The sequence below is a fragment of the Oratosquilla oratoria genome, chromosome 12 (genome assembly GCF_046742065.1).
Source record: "Oratosquilla oratoria isolate Oo_2021 chromosome 12, ASM4674206v1, whole genome shotgun sequence".
Taxonomy (NCBI): domain Eukaryota; kingdom Metazoa; phylum Arthropoda; class Malacostraca; order Stomatopoda; family Squillidae; genus Oratosquilla; species Oratosquilla oratoria.
In genome coordinates, this window is record NC_134788.1 from 65303623 (window position 1) to 65325366 (window position 21744).

Consider the following 21744-nt stretch of genomic DNA (forward strand, 5'->3'; position numbering starts at 1 on the left):
TCTTAACAACATGTAATAAATAAAATATATCTAGGAAACTGTAGAGGTATCATCAATATCTTTTCTCGTCACATTCAGTAAAATACCTGTTTGTATAAAACATTTTCAATCTACAGGTCATTTAAACATGGAGAAATTAGATACACAAACCTGGTTAACTTTAAGGAAGCCTGTGATTTCTTCCTTTCTAGTTATGACACTCATGTGATAATAATGGGGAAGGAAAGAAAAAAAAATCCCAATTCTATTTGTGAAACATTTGTTTGATATTAGTACTATTTCAGTTTAGGTGTCCCTGCCTATTAACACTAATTAATGTCAAATTGGATGCTGTATGAGCTTTGCTCTAATTAAAGCTTGTCCCACATTACTACTCAAATGGACACTTCCCATATGAACACTTTGTACAAAAACTTTATAACAGTACAGACAGATGTACTATCATCGGCACGTATATCCAGTACACTGGTTGGACAGTGGCTTGTGTCAATCAGAGACTTGATCTGGCAACTGTGTTTACACTGTAGTGAAAAATATGAATGTGCTGGAGCCCCCACCATTATAATGACCAATTAACCATTTTTGGGATTTCCAATACAATTGATGAAGTTGATATGTGTGTGTATAGATATGATACTGCTATGACCAAATAGATATTCAGTGACCAATACTAACCGCAGTTAGTTGGTGGTTAGTGACACACACCTCACTCCATTTCAAGTGCCCCAGCGACATGCAGCTTCCATGGCAAAATACTGCTTTGCATGCCGGGCTTCAAGGAAGTGCCAATCTATGTAACCACACTACTTGCCACCAATCCCCACTCAACTGTTATTACTATTGGTCACTGATTATTTATTAGGTCATATATACACACACACATCATATCAACGGAATAGCAAACTGGATACTGAAAGAATGCATGGAAGAATTAACTGACAAAATATATGATATAATTAAATCCTCACTTAAAGAAGGAAAAGTACCATTGGACCGGAAAAAAGCAAACATTGTACCAATTTATAAGGGAGGTGATAAGGAAGATCCATCTAACTACAGACCAGTCTCACTAACAAGTACAATAGCAAAAATTTGTGAAAGAGTGATCAAAAACAGATGGGTTAAATACCTGGAAGAAAAATCTATACTGAACCCAAATCAATTTGGATTTAGACAAGGGAGATCCTGTACAACAAATCTGATCTGCTTTTACTTAAGATTAGTAGACATAATACAAGAAAGAGATGGATGGGCAGACTGTGCTTTCCCGGACCTGCAAAAGGCATTCGATAAGGTACCTCATAGGAAACTAATAAATAAGATAGAGTCAAAAGGTGGCATCAGAGGAAAATTATTGGAATGGATGAAAGACTTCCTGATTGGGAGGAAAATAAGAGTTGTAATTAGAGAAAAATTCTCCAACTGGGAAGAAGTAAAAAGCGGTGTCCCGCAAGGATCAATACTGGCCCCGATCATGTTCGCTGTATACATTAATGACATGAATGAAGGCGTGGAGTGCTATATAATTTTTTTTGCAGATGATGCAAAATTACTTAAGAAGGTAAAAATGGAAGAGGACTGCAACTCATTGCAACAAGATCTGGACACAATATGGAATTGGACTCACAAGTGGGAAGTAAAATTCAATATTAAGAAATGCAGTATAATGGAATTTGGAAAGAGTAGAAACAGAATATCAAAAGATTACAGAATTGGGGAAGAAAAAAAAAAAAACTATGAAAAAGATCTTGGAGTGATGATTGGAAAGGACATGAAACCAGATAAGCATATAAAGAAGATTTTCGGAGAAACCTACAACTTATTGAGAGCAATCAAAGTGGCATTTACTTATATGGACGAAGAAATGATAAGGAAAATACTAACTACACTAATAAGACCAAAACTTGAGTACGCAGCATCACTTTGGACACCCAGTACCAAAAAGAATATTACGAAACTAGAAAGATTACAAAGAGCGACAACCAAACTAGCACCGACACTCGCCGAACTAACATATGAGCAAAGACTATCCAAATTGAACCTACCAACTCTGGAACAAAGAAGAGAAAGAGGAGATTTGCTATCTACACAATGATGAAAGTAATGGAAGTTTTAGACAGGAACGACCTATTAATGTGGGAAAACAGTAAAACAAGAGGACACGGAAAAAAATTGAAAAAGGATAGTTATAGAAAAAACTTGAAAAAGAACAGTTTCCCACACAGAGTGATAAATACATGCAACAAATTAGACAAGAAAACAGTATGTGGTAACACTATACAAGATTTTAAGATAAAATTTGATGCGGAGAGATACAAAGACGGGTCACCACAAGCATAGCTCCCCTCTCGTATATTACAACTAGGTAAATACAGAGTGGAAACTGAAAATTGTAAACTGCTCATTATAATGGTGTATGCTCCAGCCCATTCATACTGTTTTACTGCAATGTAAACACAGTTACAAGATCAACTCCAACATGAGGAGCCACTTTTCTGCCAGTGAGCCAGTTATAAGTACATACCAATAGGACCTTTCATCCTGTTAGGGAGGTGGCAGTCAAAGCATACACCTATCCAACACCCTTTCATTAGTTTTGCATTTGCCTAGTTGTTCCCCTGCAATGGAAAACACCTTTTTGTTGTGGTGGTGGTGGTGGGGTTGCGGGTTGCACATCCCAATGACCTGGCAAGAAAGACTATAGAGGGCTTCAGTCCCAGCTCTTCCTTACAGGGAGAGGGCCACCCATGCTAGCAAGGTCACAGTTCAGGGAGCTAGGCTGCCCATATGGGCCACCTGATGAGGTTATCCTTTGCTGTATGGATTGGGATTAGTTGTGGAGAGAGGTATTAGCTATCTTACGAACAAATTTTCGAATCATAAGGAACCTCTTTTAAAAATAAGTAGCTCCCATGGGGGATGAGGTACCCCATTTATGATGACCAGTTCTTGCTCCCCTCGTAGTTCCAGTATACGGCTGCCCTTGGCTCCTGGAGCCAGTTACTGTATATCACAAAATACCTCCATGGATACACTTTAAAAATCCTCTGGTCTTCAATAGGCAGTTGACCAAGCCCTTGAGATGTCACTCTGGTCAAAATGGTGATGCTGCATATGTGCAGGATGGAGCTCGTACTCCCCCTGCCACTGTTTCATGCTGGAAGACCCTGCAGGTCACCTGCTAAGTCCTGTCTTGGCACCCTTCAAGTAATCAACATCTACACATCCTTACCACACTATGCTATCCACTCTGCTCTCAAGCCTTTAGCAACAATTCTCCCTATCTTTCTCAAATACAATGGTAACTGTCTTTCTAATCAATTCTATGCAACATTTACATCTGATAATGCTGCCAAAACTGCATACAAGGCAATAGATTCCCTACACCTTATAGACGACAGCCTAATTGCTGATATCATTCAATCAAACAATGTAGTTGACAGAGAGAATGATTATTATTCCAACCTCTTTGTTGATGTTGAGCAATGTGCTCCCAGAGTTCACCACATCCCTACACCTTACTGGTTTGTGGCATACTATGAGGAAAACCAAGGTAACTTTATCCATGCTGCTAAGTATTTATAAGAGGAGACTGGATTGCTCCCTACAAATAACCCCAAGAAATATGGTACAGGTGATCCAAGATAGGGATTTAACATAAGCCATGATGCTCCTCCATCTACCTTGCCCTTTAGATGGAATTTTTGAATAATCAAACCACACCAAACAGTTAATTACTGCAATGGGTGTATAAATATCAATTATGCCTCACCTCCGTATTTGTCAATCTTTACACACGTGTATACATATATATTGTACTGTATACATATATGTACATGCATATATATATGTTTGTATGTATATACAGGGTGTTCAGGATAAATTTTATAATAATTTCATCTTCGGTCATTTCAGAACCATTTGAAGGACTTAACAGTAGTAAAGTGCAATGGATAGCTGATTCTGTGGACTACTGGTGGGTGTGAGAGCTAGAGAGCATGGATGACTGGAAATCACTGGAATATTGGGAAAGAGTGACTTGCATCATGATGATTCACACCAGATTAAAAAAAAATGGGAAAACTTAGCTGCAGCTCAGTACTCTTTGAATACTGCGAAGGCCATAAAATGTGAGCTGGAGAACTGCAAGAGAGATGTGGAAGCAGTGGCTAGCAGGATTATAGCAGGTGTTCTTTGTTTGCACAATGAAATTTGTCGAGAAGCTGCAAAACAAGGTGTGGCAAGATGCAGGTAAGACAATGAGGACTTCAGTGAGAGAGATGGGTGTCGGAGTGGCAACTATGAAGAAAGCACTGAACGAGGATCTTCGCTACTCTTCATACAAGAGGCACAAGAGCCAACTACTCACCACCAAGGTCCAAGAGAATAACCTTACAAAAGCTAAGAAACTTCTCAACAAGGTCAAACACCAAGTCAAGCTGGGGATGCTCTGGTTCTTCTCGGACAAGAAGAACTTCTGCCAGGATCAGTTGCACAATGCACAGAACAACAGGTGGCTAGCCTACAGTCCACACAAAGTCCTGTACTTCACAAAGACCAAGTTCCTTCAAACTGTGATGGTCTTTGGGTGTGTTTCCAGTGAAACCCATGTCATGCCACTCCACATCTTTGAAGAAGGACTCAGACTCACTACAGATGGGTATATTGAATTGCTGTCCACTGTTGTCAAGTGCTGGGGGGGGGGGTAGCTGTGGGAAGACCATACGTGTGACAGCAGGACTCAGCTCCACGTCACACCTCTGGCAAAATCCAAGTGGCTGTCTGAGAACTTCTACAACTTCACCAGTCCCAACATTTGGCCCACAACTTGCCTGATTGCAACCCCATGGACTGTTACATGTGGGGCACAGTTGAAAAAGACACCAATTGTACTGCCTGCAACACCAAGGATGAGCTGATTGCCAGGATCAAACTGGCGTTCAGATGTCTCTTGAAGGACACCGTGAGGGCTGCATGCTGTAGGTTCAAGTCCTGCCTGTAGGCCGTGGTGGAGGCTCAAGGTAGCTTCTTTGAGTAAGCTGTATTTGGTAAAAGATCCTCTAAGAGATGCACTTTGAATTTTGACCAAGATGTGACTTTTACTTTCCTTTCTAAAAAAAAAAGTGTCAAATTCATCCCAAATACCCTGTACTTATAAATGCATATATACTTATACAGTACATATATATACAACAAACCACCACACCTAAACTGGTGGCAAGAAAAAATTGTGGCAGCACCAGGTAGCCATACCAGGAACTACAATGCAGTTTTTTGGGTGGCCTATTGAGTTTTAGAAAACATGTATTTACAGCTGAGTTCTAAGCATTGCTGTGTCTTAGATAGCCGAGTTTGGGAGATTCAACCTGTATATTTTTACTTCGTATTTATGCACACATATTCTCTATACATTACTAGGCTTACAAGTTTTCTTATGTGCTTAAGTATTTCTAGAATGTGTTTAAAAGAAGTGTTTATATAAATTGAAATCTTTAAAAGATTAATATTTTTGGGCATTGTTTCTATATAGCAAATTTTCACCTATCTCATCCAGTTTTAGATCATGAACCCCAGGATTAACAGGGATTACTACAAATAATGGCAGATGCTTGATTTAATGGAATTATGTTCACTTATCCAAGCTTTCCATGATATTCCCCTTGTTATTTTAAACTTCTGTTATATCTGACTTCCTCTATACGGGAACTCCTTAAATCAGGCTTCTGCTGTAGTACAATTTGAAAGGAGTCTTGATAAATTCTTGATGAATCAAGAGCCTAAGTATAATTTTGAGGAAACTTATACTAGAGGTCAATTGGGGGCGGACATAGAGTACACAAATCAGAAGCCTGACCTACACAAGCTGGAAGTTATCTAGACATATAGGTCATATGACCTGCATCCAGTCTCTATGTAAGATTACGTAAGTTAATATTAAGAAAGTTTTTACTCACAAGAATATCACCATCAGTGCACATTGAATTCAGAGTGAACTTCATAAATTCTTCATTTTCATACTCCAGAAGACAAAATGGAGCCCCATCCTCCATTAACAATGTAGAAACAATAACAATGTATGCATACAGGATATACATGCAGATCAATATATTCTTGCCAGTCTCATTTATTTTTTAAATCACTCCCAATGATGATGTTAATTTCATGTATGTACATATAACAGCAAATACAGTGTTTAGGAAGAAAGTCAAGCGTAAGTACACATGGGTGAGTGTGGTGGATGAATGGGTGGCAGATAGAATGTTAATGGACTATATAGTGGTAACCAGGAGTACAGTAGAAAGAGTTAAGGATGTACGTGTTCTAAGGGGAGAAAGAGGAAAAAGGCAGAAGGTAGGGAGGTACTTAGAGTGAACTTCTTAAATGAGAAAGAAAAGGAGAAGGAGTATAAGAAGAAGTGGAGAGATGAGTGGGAGGGAGTGAAGGATAGAGTAGAACAAGGAGTGGAGGAGGAATGGGGATCGTTCAAGGAGGGAGTCACAAGGTGTGCAAAGACGGTGTGGAACAAGGAGGACAGGAGGAAGTAGAAGGAAGGGTAGTGAATGGTGAGATGAGGAAGCAAGGAAGGGTGTAGAAGAGAAGCAGGCTTTCATAGATTGGCTACAAATTAGGACGAGGGAATCATATGAGAGATACAAAGTAAAGAGAAGTCAAGCATAAGATAATGGAGGCAAAGAGGAGACCAGATGTGAATGGGGTAAGAGTATGAAAGAAAATTTTGAAAGTTATAAAAAGATGTTTTGAAAAGAAATTAAAAGAGGAAAAGGAGGTAAATCAAGTAAAGAAGAAAAGGTAAAAGGTGCAGATGGAGAGATGATAATGGAAGAGAAGGCAGTGAGAGGAAGGTGGGCAGAGTATTTTAGGGAGTTGTTAAATGTGAAGGAGGATAGGGAGGGAAAGGTAGTTGCAGTGGGAAGCACTAAGAAAATGACTGTGATGAGTGAGGAAAATGGAGGAGAAATAAAAAAAGATGAAGTGAAGGCAGCTATTAAGATGATGAGAGCAGGTAAGGCACCTGGGTTGGATGGGTACCATGCAGAATGTCTGAAAAAGGAGGTGCAGTCATGGACTGGCTGGTGAGGTTATTTAATGTTTATTTAAGAGAGGGTAGTGTGCCGGAGGACTGAAGGAGTGCCTGTATAGTTTCACTTTACAAGGGAAAGGGGGAGAAGTATAAGTGTAGCAGTTTCAGAGGGATTAGCTTGTTGAGTGTAGTTGGAAAGGCTTATGGGAGGATCTTAATTAAGAGGATTAGGAGAGGAACAGAGGGAGTAATTGGTGAGGAACAGTGTGGGTTTAGGACAGGTAGGGGTTGTGTAGATCAGATTTTGTGGTAAGATAGATATGTGAGAAAGCTATAGGAATAGGTAAGGATATTTTTTGGGCTTTTATTGATCTGGAAAAGGCTTATGACAGAGTTGACAGGGAGGCACTGTGGGTAGTTTTGCAGATATATGGGATAGTAGGAAAGCTGTTAAGAGCAGTCATGAGTTTTTATGAGAGTGTTAGGATTAGAAATGGAAAGAGTGAGTGGTTTGAGGTAAAGGTGGGACTTTGTCAGGGATGTGTTATGTTGCCCTGGCTGTTCAATTTATACATTGATGGGGTGGTGTGAGGGCTTTTATTGATCTGGAAAAGGCTTATGACAGAGTTGACAGAGAGGCACTGTGGGTAGTTTTGCAGATATATGGGATAGTAGGAAAGCTGTTAAGAGCAGTCATGAGTTTTTATGAGAGTGTTAGGATTAGAAATGGAAAGAGAGAATGGTTTGAGGTAAAGGTGGGACTTCGTCAGGGATGTGTTATGTTGCCATGGCTGTTCAATTTATACGTTGTTGGGGTGGTGTGAGAGGTAAATGCAAAGGCTGGGGACTGGAGGTGGTTAAAGAAAATAGAGAAAATGGGAGATAAGCCAGTTGTTGTTTGATGACACTGCGCTTATAGCAGGATTAGAGGAGGGATTGAGGAAGTTAGTGACGGAGTTTGGGAAGGTGTGCAAAAGAATGAAGTTCAAAATAAATGTAGTTAAAAGAAAGGTGATGAGATGTACAAGAGGACAGAGTGGCAGCAAACTGTAAGTGAGTATTAAGGGAGAGAGACTGGAGGAAGTGGATGATTTTAGATACTTGGGTGTGAATGCGGCAGGAAAAGAGGGAGTGGGGGTAGAGGTAGGGTTTAGATTGAAAGTAGTAAGTAAATGCCTTGGCGGATTAAAAGTGTAATGAGAAAAAACATTTGGGAATAGATGCTAAGAGGAGATAGTATGAAGGAGTGATTCTTCTGACAGCATTGTATGGGGCAGAAACAAGGAACATAAGAGAGGAAGAGAGAAAGAGTTTGAATGTGTATGAGATCAGGTGTCTGAGAAGTATGATAGAGGTTACTTGGCTAGATAGAGTGAGAAATGAGGAGATGAAGAGGAGAACAGGGGTGGAAAGGGAGTTGGGAGATACGGTTAATGAAAGAATATTAGGATGGTTTGGACACATGGAAAGAATGAGTGAAGAAAGATTAGTGAAAGAGGTGTGGAAGGCAGAAGTGGAAGGAGTGAACATGAGGGGACGTCCTAGGATGAGATGGATGGCTTTTCCAGATCAATAAAAGGCCAACAAAACATCCTTACCTTTTCCTATAGCTTTCTCACATATCTTACCACAAATATCTGATCTACACAACCCCTACCTTTCCTAAACCCACACTCTTCCTCACCAACTACTCCCTCTGTTTCTATCCTAATCCACTAAATGAAGCATTAACAAGCTGATCCCTCTCAAACTACTACACTCACACTTGTCCCCCTTGTCTACCCTCTCTTAAACATTAAATAACCTCACTCACCGGCCAGTCCACCATCTCAGTACCTCCTTTTTTCAGACACTCTGCATGACATCCATCCAAACCACACAAATCCATTACTCATTCTCAACACTGATTTTATTTTCTAACACCTTATTTTTTCTCTCTTGTTTTTGGCATTCACCCATTCTTCATACACACTCTCCTAATTTACTGAATTTCCATATAATTTGCAGCTTTTCACTCTAATAAACATATCCAAATGACAGTTCTATGCAATTGTTATTTGAATAATGTTTTTTTACATTTGTAAATTGACAAACACCTACATATTACAGAATACAACCATGTCTGTGTGCACTATTAGTCATCTTGTGATGATCGAGACCTCTTTTGTGAGAAGCAGAATCACACAGGTCACAATTGAAAGGCTACCGTCCTGTGCAGGGGGATCACATGATATTTGAGGCGATTCTTCTGTGCGAGAGTTGCATTGCACAGGTCACACAGGAATGGCTTCTCTCCACTGTGGGTCTTCATAAGCTGTGTAAGAGAACTCTTTTGTGAGAAAGCTGCACCACACAGGTTGAACAGGAGCTTCTCTCCTGTGTGGGTCCTCATATGTTTTGTGAGATAACTCATTTAAGAGAAAGCTATATAACACACGAATGGCTTCTCTCCATTGTGGGTCCTCATATACTGGGTGAGCCTTTGAGAGAGAGAAAAAAAAGCACAAGTCACACTAGAAAGGCTTCTCTCCTTTGTGGGTCTTCATATGCTTTCTGAGATCACCCTTTTGTGAGCAAGCCTCATCACAAAGGTCATACTGGAAAGGCTTCTCTTGTGTGGGTCCTTGTATGCTTTGTGAGATTACTCTTTAGTGAGAAAGCAGAATTGCAAAGGCCACACTAGAAAGACTTCTCTCTAGTGTAGATCCTCGTATGCTGTGTGAGAGAATCCTTTTGAGAGAAAGCAGAATCACAAAGGTCACACTGGAAAATCTTCTCTCTTGTGTGGATCATCACATGATCTTTGAGATTCTTTAGTGAGAAAGGTTTATCATGCAGACCACACTGTAAAGGTTTCTCTCCTGTGTGGGTCCTCACATGATTTGTGAGAAAACCCTTATATGAGCAAGTGGAATCACACTGGAAAGTCTTCCCTCCTATCTGGGTCCTCATATGCTGTGTGAGATGACCTTTTAGTGGGAAAGCAGAATCACATTTGCCACAGTGGAAAGACTTTTCATATGTGGGTCCTCATATGTGTGAGACGACTCTTTTATGAGAAGGCATAATCACAAAGGTCAAACTGAAAAGGCTTTTTCTCCTGAGTGGATCATGTGATCTTTGAGCCGATTCTTTCATGGGGAAGATTTAGCACACATGCCACATTGTAAAGGCCTCTCTCCTGTGTGGTTCATGAAATGATATATATATATATACAGTATATATACATATATATATATATATATATATATATATATACATATATATATATATATCTAATAAAGCTGCATCACACAGGTCACAAAGAAATAGCTTCTCACCTGTGTGGATCATCACATGATCTTTGAAATGGTTCTTTTGTGAGAAAGCTTTATTGCACAAGTCACACTTGAAAGGTTTCTGTCATATGTGGTTCCTCATATGCATTCTGAGATGATCCATAAGTGAGAAAACAGAATTGCACAGGTCACAAAGGAATGTTTTCTCTCATGTGTGGGTCCTCATATGCTTTTTGAGATGACCCTTTTGTGAGAAAGCAGAATAACAGGTCACACTGGAAAGGCTTCTCTCCTGTGTGGGTCCTCATATGCTGTGTGAGGGAATCCTTTCTTGAGAAAGCAGAATCACACAGGTCACACTGGAAAGGCTTCTCTCCAGTGTGGGTCCTCACATGCTCTGTGAGATAACTCTTACGTGAAAAAGAAGAATCACAAAGGTCACACTTGAAAGGCTTTTCTCTTGTGTGGGCCATCATATGCTGTGTGAGAGTCCTCTTTTGTGAGTAAGCAGAACCACACAGGTCACACTGGAAAGGCTACTCTCCTGTGTGGGTCCTCATATGCCTTGGGAGATAACCCTTTTGTGAGAAAGCTTTATCACACACGCCACACTTGAAAGACTTCTCCCTGTGTGGGTCTTCATATGTTGTTTGAGATTGCTCCTATGTGAGAAAGCACATTCACACATATCACACTGGAAAGGCTTCTCTCCTGTGTGGGTCCTCATATGCTGTGTGAGAGTACCCTTTTGTGAAAAAGCAGAACCACACAGGTCACACTTGAAAGTCTTCTCTCCTGTGTGGGTCTTCATATGCTGTGTGAGATTACACTTTACTGAAAAAGCAGAATCACAAAGTTCACACTGGAACGGCTTCTCTCCTGTATGGATCCTCATATGCAATGTGAGTGAACACTTTAGTGAGAAAGCAGAAACACACATGTCACACTGGAAAGGCTTCTCTCCTGTATGGGTCCTCCTATGCCTTGTGAGATAATCCTTTTTTAAGAAAGCAGAACCACACAGGTCACACTGGAAAGGCTTCTCTCCTGGGTGGGTTCTCATATGCTGTGTGAGAGTACCCTTTTGTGAGAAAGCAGAACCACACAGGTCACACTGGAAAGCCTTTTATCCTGTGTGGGTCCTCATATGCTCTTTGAGAGCACCCTTTTGTGAGAAAGCAGAACCACACAGGTCACATTGGAAAGACTTCTCTATGTGGGCCCTCATATGTTTGAGAGTGCCCCTTTGTGAGAAAGCAGATTCACATATATCACACTGGAAAGGCTTCTCTCCTGTGTGGGTCCTCATATGCTGTGTGAGAGTACCCTTTTGTAAGAAAGCAGAATCACACAGGTCACATTGGAAAGGCTTCTCTCCTGTGTGGGTCTTTATATGCCGTGTGAGATAACTCTTATGAGAAAAAGCTTTATCACACAGGCCACACTGGAAAGACTTCTCTACTGTGTGAGTCCTCATATGCCTTGTGAGATATTCCTTTTGTAAAAAAGCAGAATTGCAAAGGTCACACTGGAAAGGTTTCCCTCCTCCATGGATCATCATGTAAGCTTTGAGGTGATTATTTCGTGAGAAAGATTTATCACAGAGGCCACACTGGAAAGGCTTCTCTCCTGTGTGGGTTCTCATATGTTGCTTAAGATGACCCTCTTGTGAGAAAGCAGAATCATACAGGTCACATTAGAAAGGTTTCTATCCTGTGTGGATCATCACATGATCTTTGAAGTCATTCTTTAATGGGAAATCTTGATTGCTCAGGCCACACTGGAAAGGCTTCTCTTGTGTGTGGATTACAAAGGATTACAAAGGCGGAGCATGCCGACAGGAGACCTTTTGGTCCATATCTACATCGGATGAAAAAAAAAAAAGAATCCTAATAATAATAATAAATAAAAACTATAATAATGTATCAAATAAAATACATAAATAAAGGCATAGGCATTGTCAAACAACAAACAAGCAGGTAAATACTAAATAATAATGAATTGACATATAACTAATAATAAATGAGAATCAAGCAGACAAATGATAAAACAAAAACAAATAATACAAAATGAATAATAATCATTACAGCATCTTGCTTAGGTGTTTATTTGAATTATTTTTAAAGCTTCAAACTGAACTACATTGTACTGCCTCTACAGGAAGTTTATTCCATTCATTAACTACATGGTTGGCTAAGTTGTTTCTACCCACTTCCAAATTGAGCCTATTTCCGGACAGTTTGAGACCATTGTTTCTTGTCTGATTCTCATTCAATGTGAAAATTTTGTCACTTTTGATGTTGTCAATTCCCTTTAGAATTTTAAAGACCTGTATCAAGTCACCTCTGAGTCTACGCTTTTTTAGGGAAAACAGATTCATATGTTTTAGTCAATTGTCGTACGATTTATTTTTGATATTTGGAATCAGTTTTGTGGCTCGCTGTTGTACTTTTTCCAATCTGTCAACGTCTTTAATGAGATTTGGTGACCATACGGAAACAGCATATTCCAAATGTGGACGAACTAACGATTTATATAGCTTGTTAATGAGTGATGGACTTTTGAAGTCAAAAGATCGTGCAATCAGTCCTAGAATCTTATTTGCTTTCTCAGAGGCTGAAATACACTGCTTGGATGATTTGAGATCGTTACTGATAATTACACCGAGATCTTTTTCACTATTCACTTTTGTTAACGAATTTCCAAATAACTTGTAATCATACTTACTGTTATTTTTACCTATGTGCTTAGTGAGAGAACCCTTTCATGAGAAAGCAGAAATACAGGTCACACTGGAAAGGCTTCTCTATCCTGTGCTTTCTTAAAAGCTTTGTGAGAACATCCTTTTTTGAGAAAGCAGAATCACGCAGGTCACACTGGAAAGGCTGCTCTTCTCTGTGGGCCATCAAGTGATTTTTAAGGTGACAGTTTTGTGTGAAAGCTTTATCACATAAGTCACACTGGAATGGCTTTTCTCCAGTGTGGGTTATCATATGAAAAATTGATTCTTTTATGAGAAAGCTACATTACACAGGTCACATTGGACAGGCTTCTCTCCTGTGTGGGTCATCATATGCTTTGTGAGAGAACCCTTTTGTGAAAAGGCACAACTGCACAGGTCACACTGGAAAGGCTTCCCTCCAGTGTGGGTCATCATGTGATATCTAAGATGACTAGTGATATAATTGTGCCTCAGATGTCACACTAGGTCCTTTTCATTGTATAACAAGTATGGAATCTACAGATAGCTCTTCCAGTGAAGTGGTGATATTTATCTTCATCCTAAAAAAGAAAAAAAAAATGTATTTATAATAACATGTAACTCTGAAAGTGTGCAATATACTCAAATGAGATAGTGGATGTTATGTACACAAACAATTTCATACTCAAGTTTGTTCCTAAACAGACCCTTTGCACATGCCATGGCCTAACATAAAATAGGAAGGAACACTAACAGAAACGGTGATGTCATGTTCCATTCTACTTTTTCATTAGAAATGAGGTGAAAATCATCATTAAGCTACATAAGTACTAACTCCACCAGAACAATTCAAATTTTGCTATAGCTTTTTCATCATGTCATGATATTTGGAAGTGGACAATGGCCCAGCCGGCCACAACGGTCATATTTCAGTATAACTCCATAACAAACTATGTTTGGGCTCATAAGACCTGAATCTAAACATGACCAACTCGAGGAGGGTTTATTCAGTTCATTTGTCTCAAATAAGTGATGCAAGTCACATCATTTAATATTCACTGGCAAGTGGTGTACCTGTGTTATTATTCTTAACAAAATGTAATAAATAAAATTTATCTAGGAAACTGTAGAGGTATTATCCATATCTTTTCTCGTCACATTCAGTAAAATCTACAGGTCATTTAAACTTGGAAGAATTATATACAAATACCTGGTCGTCTTTAAGGAAGCCTATGATTTCTTCCTTTCTGGTTGTGACACTCATTTGATAACAATGGGTAAGGAAAGAAAAAAAAAAAATCCCAATTCTATTTGTGTAATTTCTATTTTATATTAGTAATCTCTTAGTTTAGGTGTCCCTGACTATTAACATTAATTAATGTCAAGTTGGATGTTCTATGGGCTTTGCTCTAATTAGAGCTTGTCCCACATTTCTGCTCAAATGGACACTTCCCATATGAACACTTTATACAAAAACATAATAACGGTACAGACAGATGTACTAATATCAGCACCTATATCCAGTACATAGGTTGGATGGACAGTGGCTTGTGTCAATCAGAGACTTGATCCAGCAACCATGTCTTTGCTTACATTGTGGTGAAAAATATGAATGGGTCAGAGCACCCACCATCAGAATGACCAATTAACCATTTTTGGTATTTCCAATACATTTATGAAGTTGATATGTGTGCTTGTCCCACATTACAACTCAAATGGACACTTCCCATAGGAAACACTTCTATACTAGAGGTCAATTGGGGGCGGACATAGAGTACACAAATCAGAAGCCTGACCTACACAAGCTGGAAGTGATCTAGACATATAGGTCATATGACCTGCATCCAGGATCTATGTAAGATTACGTAAGTGAATATTAAGAAAGTTTTTACTCACAAGAATGTCACCATCAGTGCACAATGAATTCAGAGTGAACTTCATGAATTATTCATTTTCATACTCCAGATCATGTTAATTTGAGGTATTTACATATGGGCTCAAAATACTTAGAATGATAAGAGTTAGCCAATGATATTGGTAAGAATTTCAGCTGTGAGAACAGTGAACATCTCTGTAACATACAAAAATGTTTGCCAGTCTCAAATTTCTAAAAATTGCTGCCAAAATGAATATAAATTTGCACTAAAGTAGTCCCTCAAATAAACGCAGATTTTATTTTCAAGACCATCTCAAATGTAGAGATTTGTTTTAAAATTCGCGCCGAGTGGGGCATGCATCGCACACACGCGGCAACATCGCAAACATTTGTGGTGACTGCTTTCTATTTTACCATATACAGTCGATCCTCATATAATGCGGTCATTATGTACACTGGGAACTGCTCAAACAAGGGTTGTGGGGTGAGGGGAAAGCCGTGGGTGGCTGCCTGAGGTCACGTGTCAACCTCCGGGGCGTTACAATAAATCGCATTATCTGAGGAACGACTGAATATATGTTGTATTTTACTTATATTCATTTCATTTTATTTTATTACTAGATTTTGTTAGAAAGGGGCTTCGCCCCTGAGATCTCAGCATGTTGATGAATTCGATAAACTCTTAATTTAAAATTTTGATATTCCCTATTTCCATTCCTAATTCTCTCTTTTTCTTCTTCATCCATCTCATTTATTTATATATATATATTATATTATATATATATATATATATATATATATATATATATATATATATATACTATATATATATATATATATATTACTATTACAATTTTCACTTATTTTTCTTTTTCTACTTCTACTGTTAACAGTGTTAATGATGATATTAGAATCCATACTAAAAGGATTCAAGTCTGAAACACTACCGCTATAATTACCAGTTTTATTGAGCGAATGAGGAGGTGACGACCTCATTTATTACTAACCTAAAGTGCGATTCGACGAACAACAAATCGGGCAGTTCGAATCGCGTCACCTGGATCGATCGAAAAAATTAACAAATTTTTAAAAGAATAAATTGTATAATATAGAGACGAAATTGATATTAGCTCGTTTAAAAACGATTTTTTATCGAATTTATTCTCAATTTTAATTACTTATCAAAGGTATGTATGGCAAGTGTATTTTATTATTTTTCTTATATATTGTTTTTTTTTTCTTATCATTTTTTTTTTTTTTTTTAAATTGGCCAATATTTGTTCGAAAAGCTCAATTACTTTGAATGCTACTCATGAATTGGAGCCAAATTTAATCTGAAACATTTACAAAGTAAGGTTGAGTCGTCGAGATCGAAATTAGTCGATCGATCGAATCGAGAAAAAAGTCTGACCATTTTTCATTAAAAAAAATAGCTAATATTTGTTCGAAAAGCTCAATTACTTTGAATGCTGCTCATGAGTTGGAACCAAATTTAATCTTAAACATTTACAAAGTAAGGTTGAGTCGTCGAGATCGAAATTAGTCGATCGATCGAATCGAGAAAAAAGTCAGACAGACAGACACGAAACCACTTTTATTTATTAGATTATATTCCACTTTCCAATATTTCATTATTGCTGTTGTAGTGACGCAGCCACAAGCGGTCACACACTTCCCATAGTTGGCAAGAGGTGAATATGAGCTAGCCAATCAGGAGCCAGCAAATGGCTCTCGAGCGGCTAGCGACCTCTCTTGCCAACTACGCTGAGCCGCGAGCGACCCTTAAATAGGGCAGCGGCGGCCAGTCAGGGCAGAATAGTAATAGCCACGGCAGCAGCAACAAACATCTCGTCCAGTCTTGTAGCAGTCCCATCGAGGCCTCGCCGTCATCAGCCGCCACCGCCTCTGACGTTAGGCTCACCGTCCAGCTACGACTGATCAGATCCACTAACCAGTGGCTATTGTGGTTTTACCAAAGAGATTAGAATAAGAGACCAAAGTGAATTTCATTTTCCCTGGCTTGTTTGAACCAAACCACCACACTGTTTTGTCTCACTTTGATCATTTATGTACTCGTAAAGTTAATGTTGTTTGTTGGTTACAATCCATTAGAGGTGCACTTGATTGTACCTGTTCCCGCGGCTTGTGCGGTGACCCATTCCTCAGTCTCTCACCATTCGTAGTGCTGGTCAATTGCTCTGGAAGTCGTGTTCATTACCCCTCCACGTGTTCTTCACATGTCACCGATACACTCCTCTAAGCCAACAAAGACAAAGATTCAAGGAAAAGCTGGAAATTTTGCTAAGCGAGAAAGGAAGTGTATGACGCTATCAGAAAAAATAGTCATTTTGGACAAACTGAGAAGTGGTATGTCCTATGCATCATGTGCCAGAGAATATGAATCTTCTGTGCGAACCATAAAAAAATGTGAAAATGACATGCCGTGACACATTGTGCTCCTGTTTCTGCTATAGTGACGCATCACATCAGACGAATCTATCATCCTTTCATATCTTCGACGTCGGCATCTACCATAACAAACATGGCGTACCATTCGTCGTGCACGACTTTGTTACTTAAAAAATCTGTTTCAGCACCTTTTTTGTTTTTCATTTCCGCACACAAAATTGCATATTACGGTGATACATTTTAATTTACAACATTAATATTTAATTTTCTATTGCTATATTACTCCCATGGTCGAAGCTAAAGATTTACCCAGGTATTTAATATGAAATATCAGCATATGCGGATTTGGTTATACGCGGTAATTTCTGGAACCTAACCCCCGAGTTATTCGAGGGACTACTGTACTTATAAATGTAGTTCACAATACTCAATGATAAATGCTAGCTGATAGAGGTAAGAATTGTTGATGTGAGACCTGACGTAACCTATCTAACCCCTTGGTAGCAAATGCGCACATCCGACGGGCCAGTACCACCATCGTGGATGGAACGTTTCCACTGTCAGTCTTGGCAACCATTTGAATGGGTTCTCCTCAGTTTGAGGCTTCTTGTTAGCATTCAAAATACTTTGTATGCGGGGTGATTCAAAATATCTTCCTGTCCTAGAAGTTTAGATGCATTTTTCAAAAAACTGACGGTAGTTTCACCGATTTCATGCGTAAAAATTTGGAGATCAATTGCAATGGCAACAATTTAGTTTTCCAAGTGGGAAATCTAAAGGAAAACGATATAATAACTTGTTTAATGTGAGTATTGTCATGTTTTTTTAGCTTGCTGTTTCCCAGAAGATATGGAGTGACTTCAAGATTTGTTTGTTCATGATAATTGTTTTTTACGGTCTGTGCATTTGCCGCTGGAAAACAAGTTTTGGTATTGTCAGGTTTTGCTGGTAGATGCCTTCTTAGCAGGCAATCCTTCTATTTTTGAAGTAAACTGGATCTAAATTTTTCAAAACAGGAAAACATTTTTGAACCACCCTGCGCATGCATCAAACGGCTACCAAGGTCAAACTCAGGAGAACCTAGTTGAATAGGTTGCTCAAATATGCAGCGGCAATATTTTAAAATTCCAACTGCAATGGTGGACACTGCCTGCGGACCCACGTTGCTACAGTCTTAATGGTTGCCATGGCAACTATGATCAGTGTTGTAAGAATAGCATAAAAGGGATGGTCTCCTTACATCGTTTGTGACATGCTCCGGGTGATTTTGTTGAGCCATAAAACCTTCATATGCCAGTAGTTGCATGTTCAATTGAGCTCCGAGCAGATTTAGATTTATGGATGATTATCCCCCAAATTGACAATAGTTAGCCATGGAAACATGAGAGGTATTAGTAAGAAATAGTATAAAAGGTAAGGTCACGACATTGTTTTAAGACCATGGTTCAGATTTGATTTGTTGTGATCCATAAAAAACCTTCACATGGTTCAAATTGGGCCAGTGAGTTTGGATTTTATTGATGATAATCTCTAAAATTGACAAAACCCTAATAGTTGCCATGAAAAAAGGTAAATTTGAGTATGATTAATGTCTCAAATTGTTTTTGACATGCTCAGGTGATTTGTTGACCCATAAAAACCAAGTATTCCAAATTTCAATAAAATTGGACCAGTGGTTTAGATTAGAATATGTATATTTTCATTTACCAATAATCTTTACAAATTACACAATTACCTCAATTCTTCACACTTTTGTTATGGTAAAATCTAGCCAAAAATTTTTTGACTAGATAATAAAAATCAAGATCTCTCTTATTTTGCAAGTTATTTAAAAGTTTTAAAAAGTATTTTAATTTGTAATGAAATTATCTTTCGCATATGACAACACAAATCTAAGGGCTTATTTATTTATCTATCTATTTTATTTAATTTTTGTGACTCTTTGTACCTACCTTAAGCATCAAAAATTTGGAATCACCAGGATATTTCAAAATACCGTATCTCCTCTTATTCATTAAAAGCAATATAAAAAAAAAAAAACATTGTGTTTGTAAATTGAAAAGATCTTTCTTCCTGCAATAAGAATTGAAGAGTTAAAGCAAAACTTGAAATTTCTGTGCTGGCCGTACCCACCCTTGGTAGTAAGTTTTAAGATGTTCTACAATTTTTGTTTTGTTTTTATATATATAGCTGCTGACGTTACTATCTTGTTTGTCTGGTACTTATGTGGGTCTGGTGTTCAGAATTATAATGTTAGAATGATAAGAAGGTTAGCCAATGCCAATGTTATGGGTTAATTGCAGCTGTGAGAATTTGGCAAAACATTTTCAAAATTATTCTGATAAAAATTTATATAAAATTTATCTTAAATACCCACCCTTTGCTCTGGAATACCATATACAGGTGCGAGCGAGGAATTTGAAGAGTGGCAAATGCACTAAGTTTATCTTACCCTTATATCATTGCTCTTCCGAAATTCAAGAAAGGTAACACCTTGGTTTAACCAGTACAAAAGCACAGCCACGAAAACAAGTTCTTTAAATAATGCTTGACGGGCTACCGTCGTTCTCATATGTAACACCAAAAAGAACAACTGACATAAGCTTAAGGGTGGACGGTGAAAGTTTTCTACATATCTTCTCTATTTTTCTATTCTGTGTTTTATATTTTCATATTTTAATATTTCTTAGATTATGTTTCTTATTTGCACTCCTTTTATTTCTATTTCATGTTTGTTATAACTATTTTATTATTTCTATTTCATATTTACATTTTCATGTTATATCTATATTTAGTATATATTTCTATTTCAATATACGTTTATTTTCTGTTTATCTTTATTTATACTACGTATCATTGCCATTTCTATTTTTTAATTCTACAATCTATGTTTTTTTTTTTTATCTTCTATCTAAATTTTCTACTTTCTATTTTCTCTATCTATTTTCTATTACATTTTTTTTTCTATAATTCGTATGATGCTGCAGTTGTGATCGCTGACACGATGGAGCAGGGGTCTCCTCAACCACTCTTTCCCGTGTTAGCCCATACTTATGCATTGCTTTCCTCTAGCCCCCTGGAAACCAATTCAACACTGAATAGAATCAGGTGGCCGTCACTAAGGCACCACTAGATTTTTTGTTGGGAGGTCCCGATCGTTTTAGAAAACACTGACTCCTTAGGGGGCCCATGTCGTGACCACAGGTTGAAAACCACTGCGGCAAGGGCAACTGCGGGGGGAGAGACGGAACACGGGACTAGGAAGAAATGGTATGAAAAGGAACAAAAACAGAAGTGATGTATGTAGGACGCACAAAAGGAGTGGTAAAGATATCACCAGCAGGAATACTTAAGTGAAGGGTAACTTATTGACTTGATTGAATGATGTCAAATATTATTCTCAACTTTCGCTTTATTAAAGAAAAAAAATCAAACATTAATGAGAGTACACAATTTACAAAAGGCGAAACAACACACAACATTACAGAGCCCAAACCATTTCCATTACAACCATACAGTGCACAATCGAAACATTATCGTCACATTCAACAACCTAATTATGACACACGTACTTTCATTTTTGTCCCACAGCATTCTGTAATCGTATAACATTGTGAATATAATTGCTTCATGTATCATCATAAAGCATGTTTTCACACACAAACACACAACACAACACTCACACACACCCACACACACACACACAACACACACACACGACTCGGTGGCGCAGTTGGTTAGAGCGATGAACTACCAGTATGGTGGTGCGCGTAGTGCTCGTGTTCGAATCCTGCCCAGGGCCGAAATTATTTCGGTACAGCTGCGCTTCGGGTCGTTACTCTGACTCTCGCATTGGGTGTGTGTGTGTGGTGTAAGGTCATAGCATTACTCATAGACACCTACGAGCTCTGAGCTCTCTTCAAGGGAAATAGCTGTCGATCACGAGCAACACGTGATCCAAAGAGCAAGTGAATACACAAAGACACAACGTCGGATTGACAGCGAAGATTGGAACTTCCCCCCCAAAAAAAAATGGATTTCAGCAACGAGGGAGTACCTGTGTTGTATTAGTACGGAAAGGGAAAGTTCGTGGTGGAGTGAAAGTTTGAAGAAAAAGGAGAAGGGGAGACATTATTGAGAAAAATGGAAGAAAATGAGGAAGGGGAAGTGCCCCGGACGTCAGAAGGGGTGTCAACAAAAGGTGTGCAGATGACACAGACGAGGTCGAACAGGTCAGCAGAGGTGTTAACAGTAGAAATATAGATAATAGCATCTCAATGGTTGGGGGGGGCGCCATGAGATTTCTCGTACATTGGGGAATTGGCGAAGGGGGATGGATAGCTGCAGTTGGGAGCCAAAGTCCAGGAGATTTGAGTCACCGGCCGCGACCACACACGTTCCCTTCTAGGCGAGCGCGTTGTTTCTCAAAGGGGGGGCA

At 38.7% G+C, this 21744-nt stretch overlaps 1 protein-coding gene across 1 annotated transcript in view; it reads left to right on the forward strand.

The window, feature by feature from the left end:
* The first annotated feature begins 18483 nt into the window (after positions 1–18483).
* The window catches only part of LOC143030473 (uncharacterized), an 8474-nt gene continuing 5213 nt past the window's right edge, over positions 18484–21744 (forward strand). Inside the window, exon 1 of the mRNA XM_076193622.1 lies at positions 18484–18513. Within this exon, the coding sequence (XP_076049737.1) occupies positions 18484–18513 (30 nt within the window). The remainder of the gene's footprint in view (positions 18514–21744) is intronic.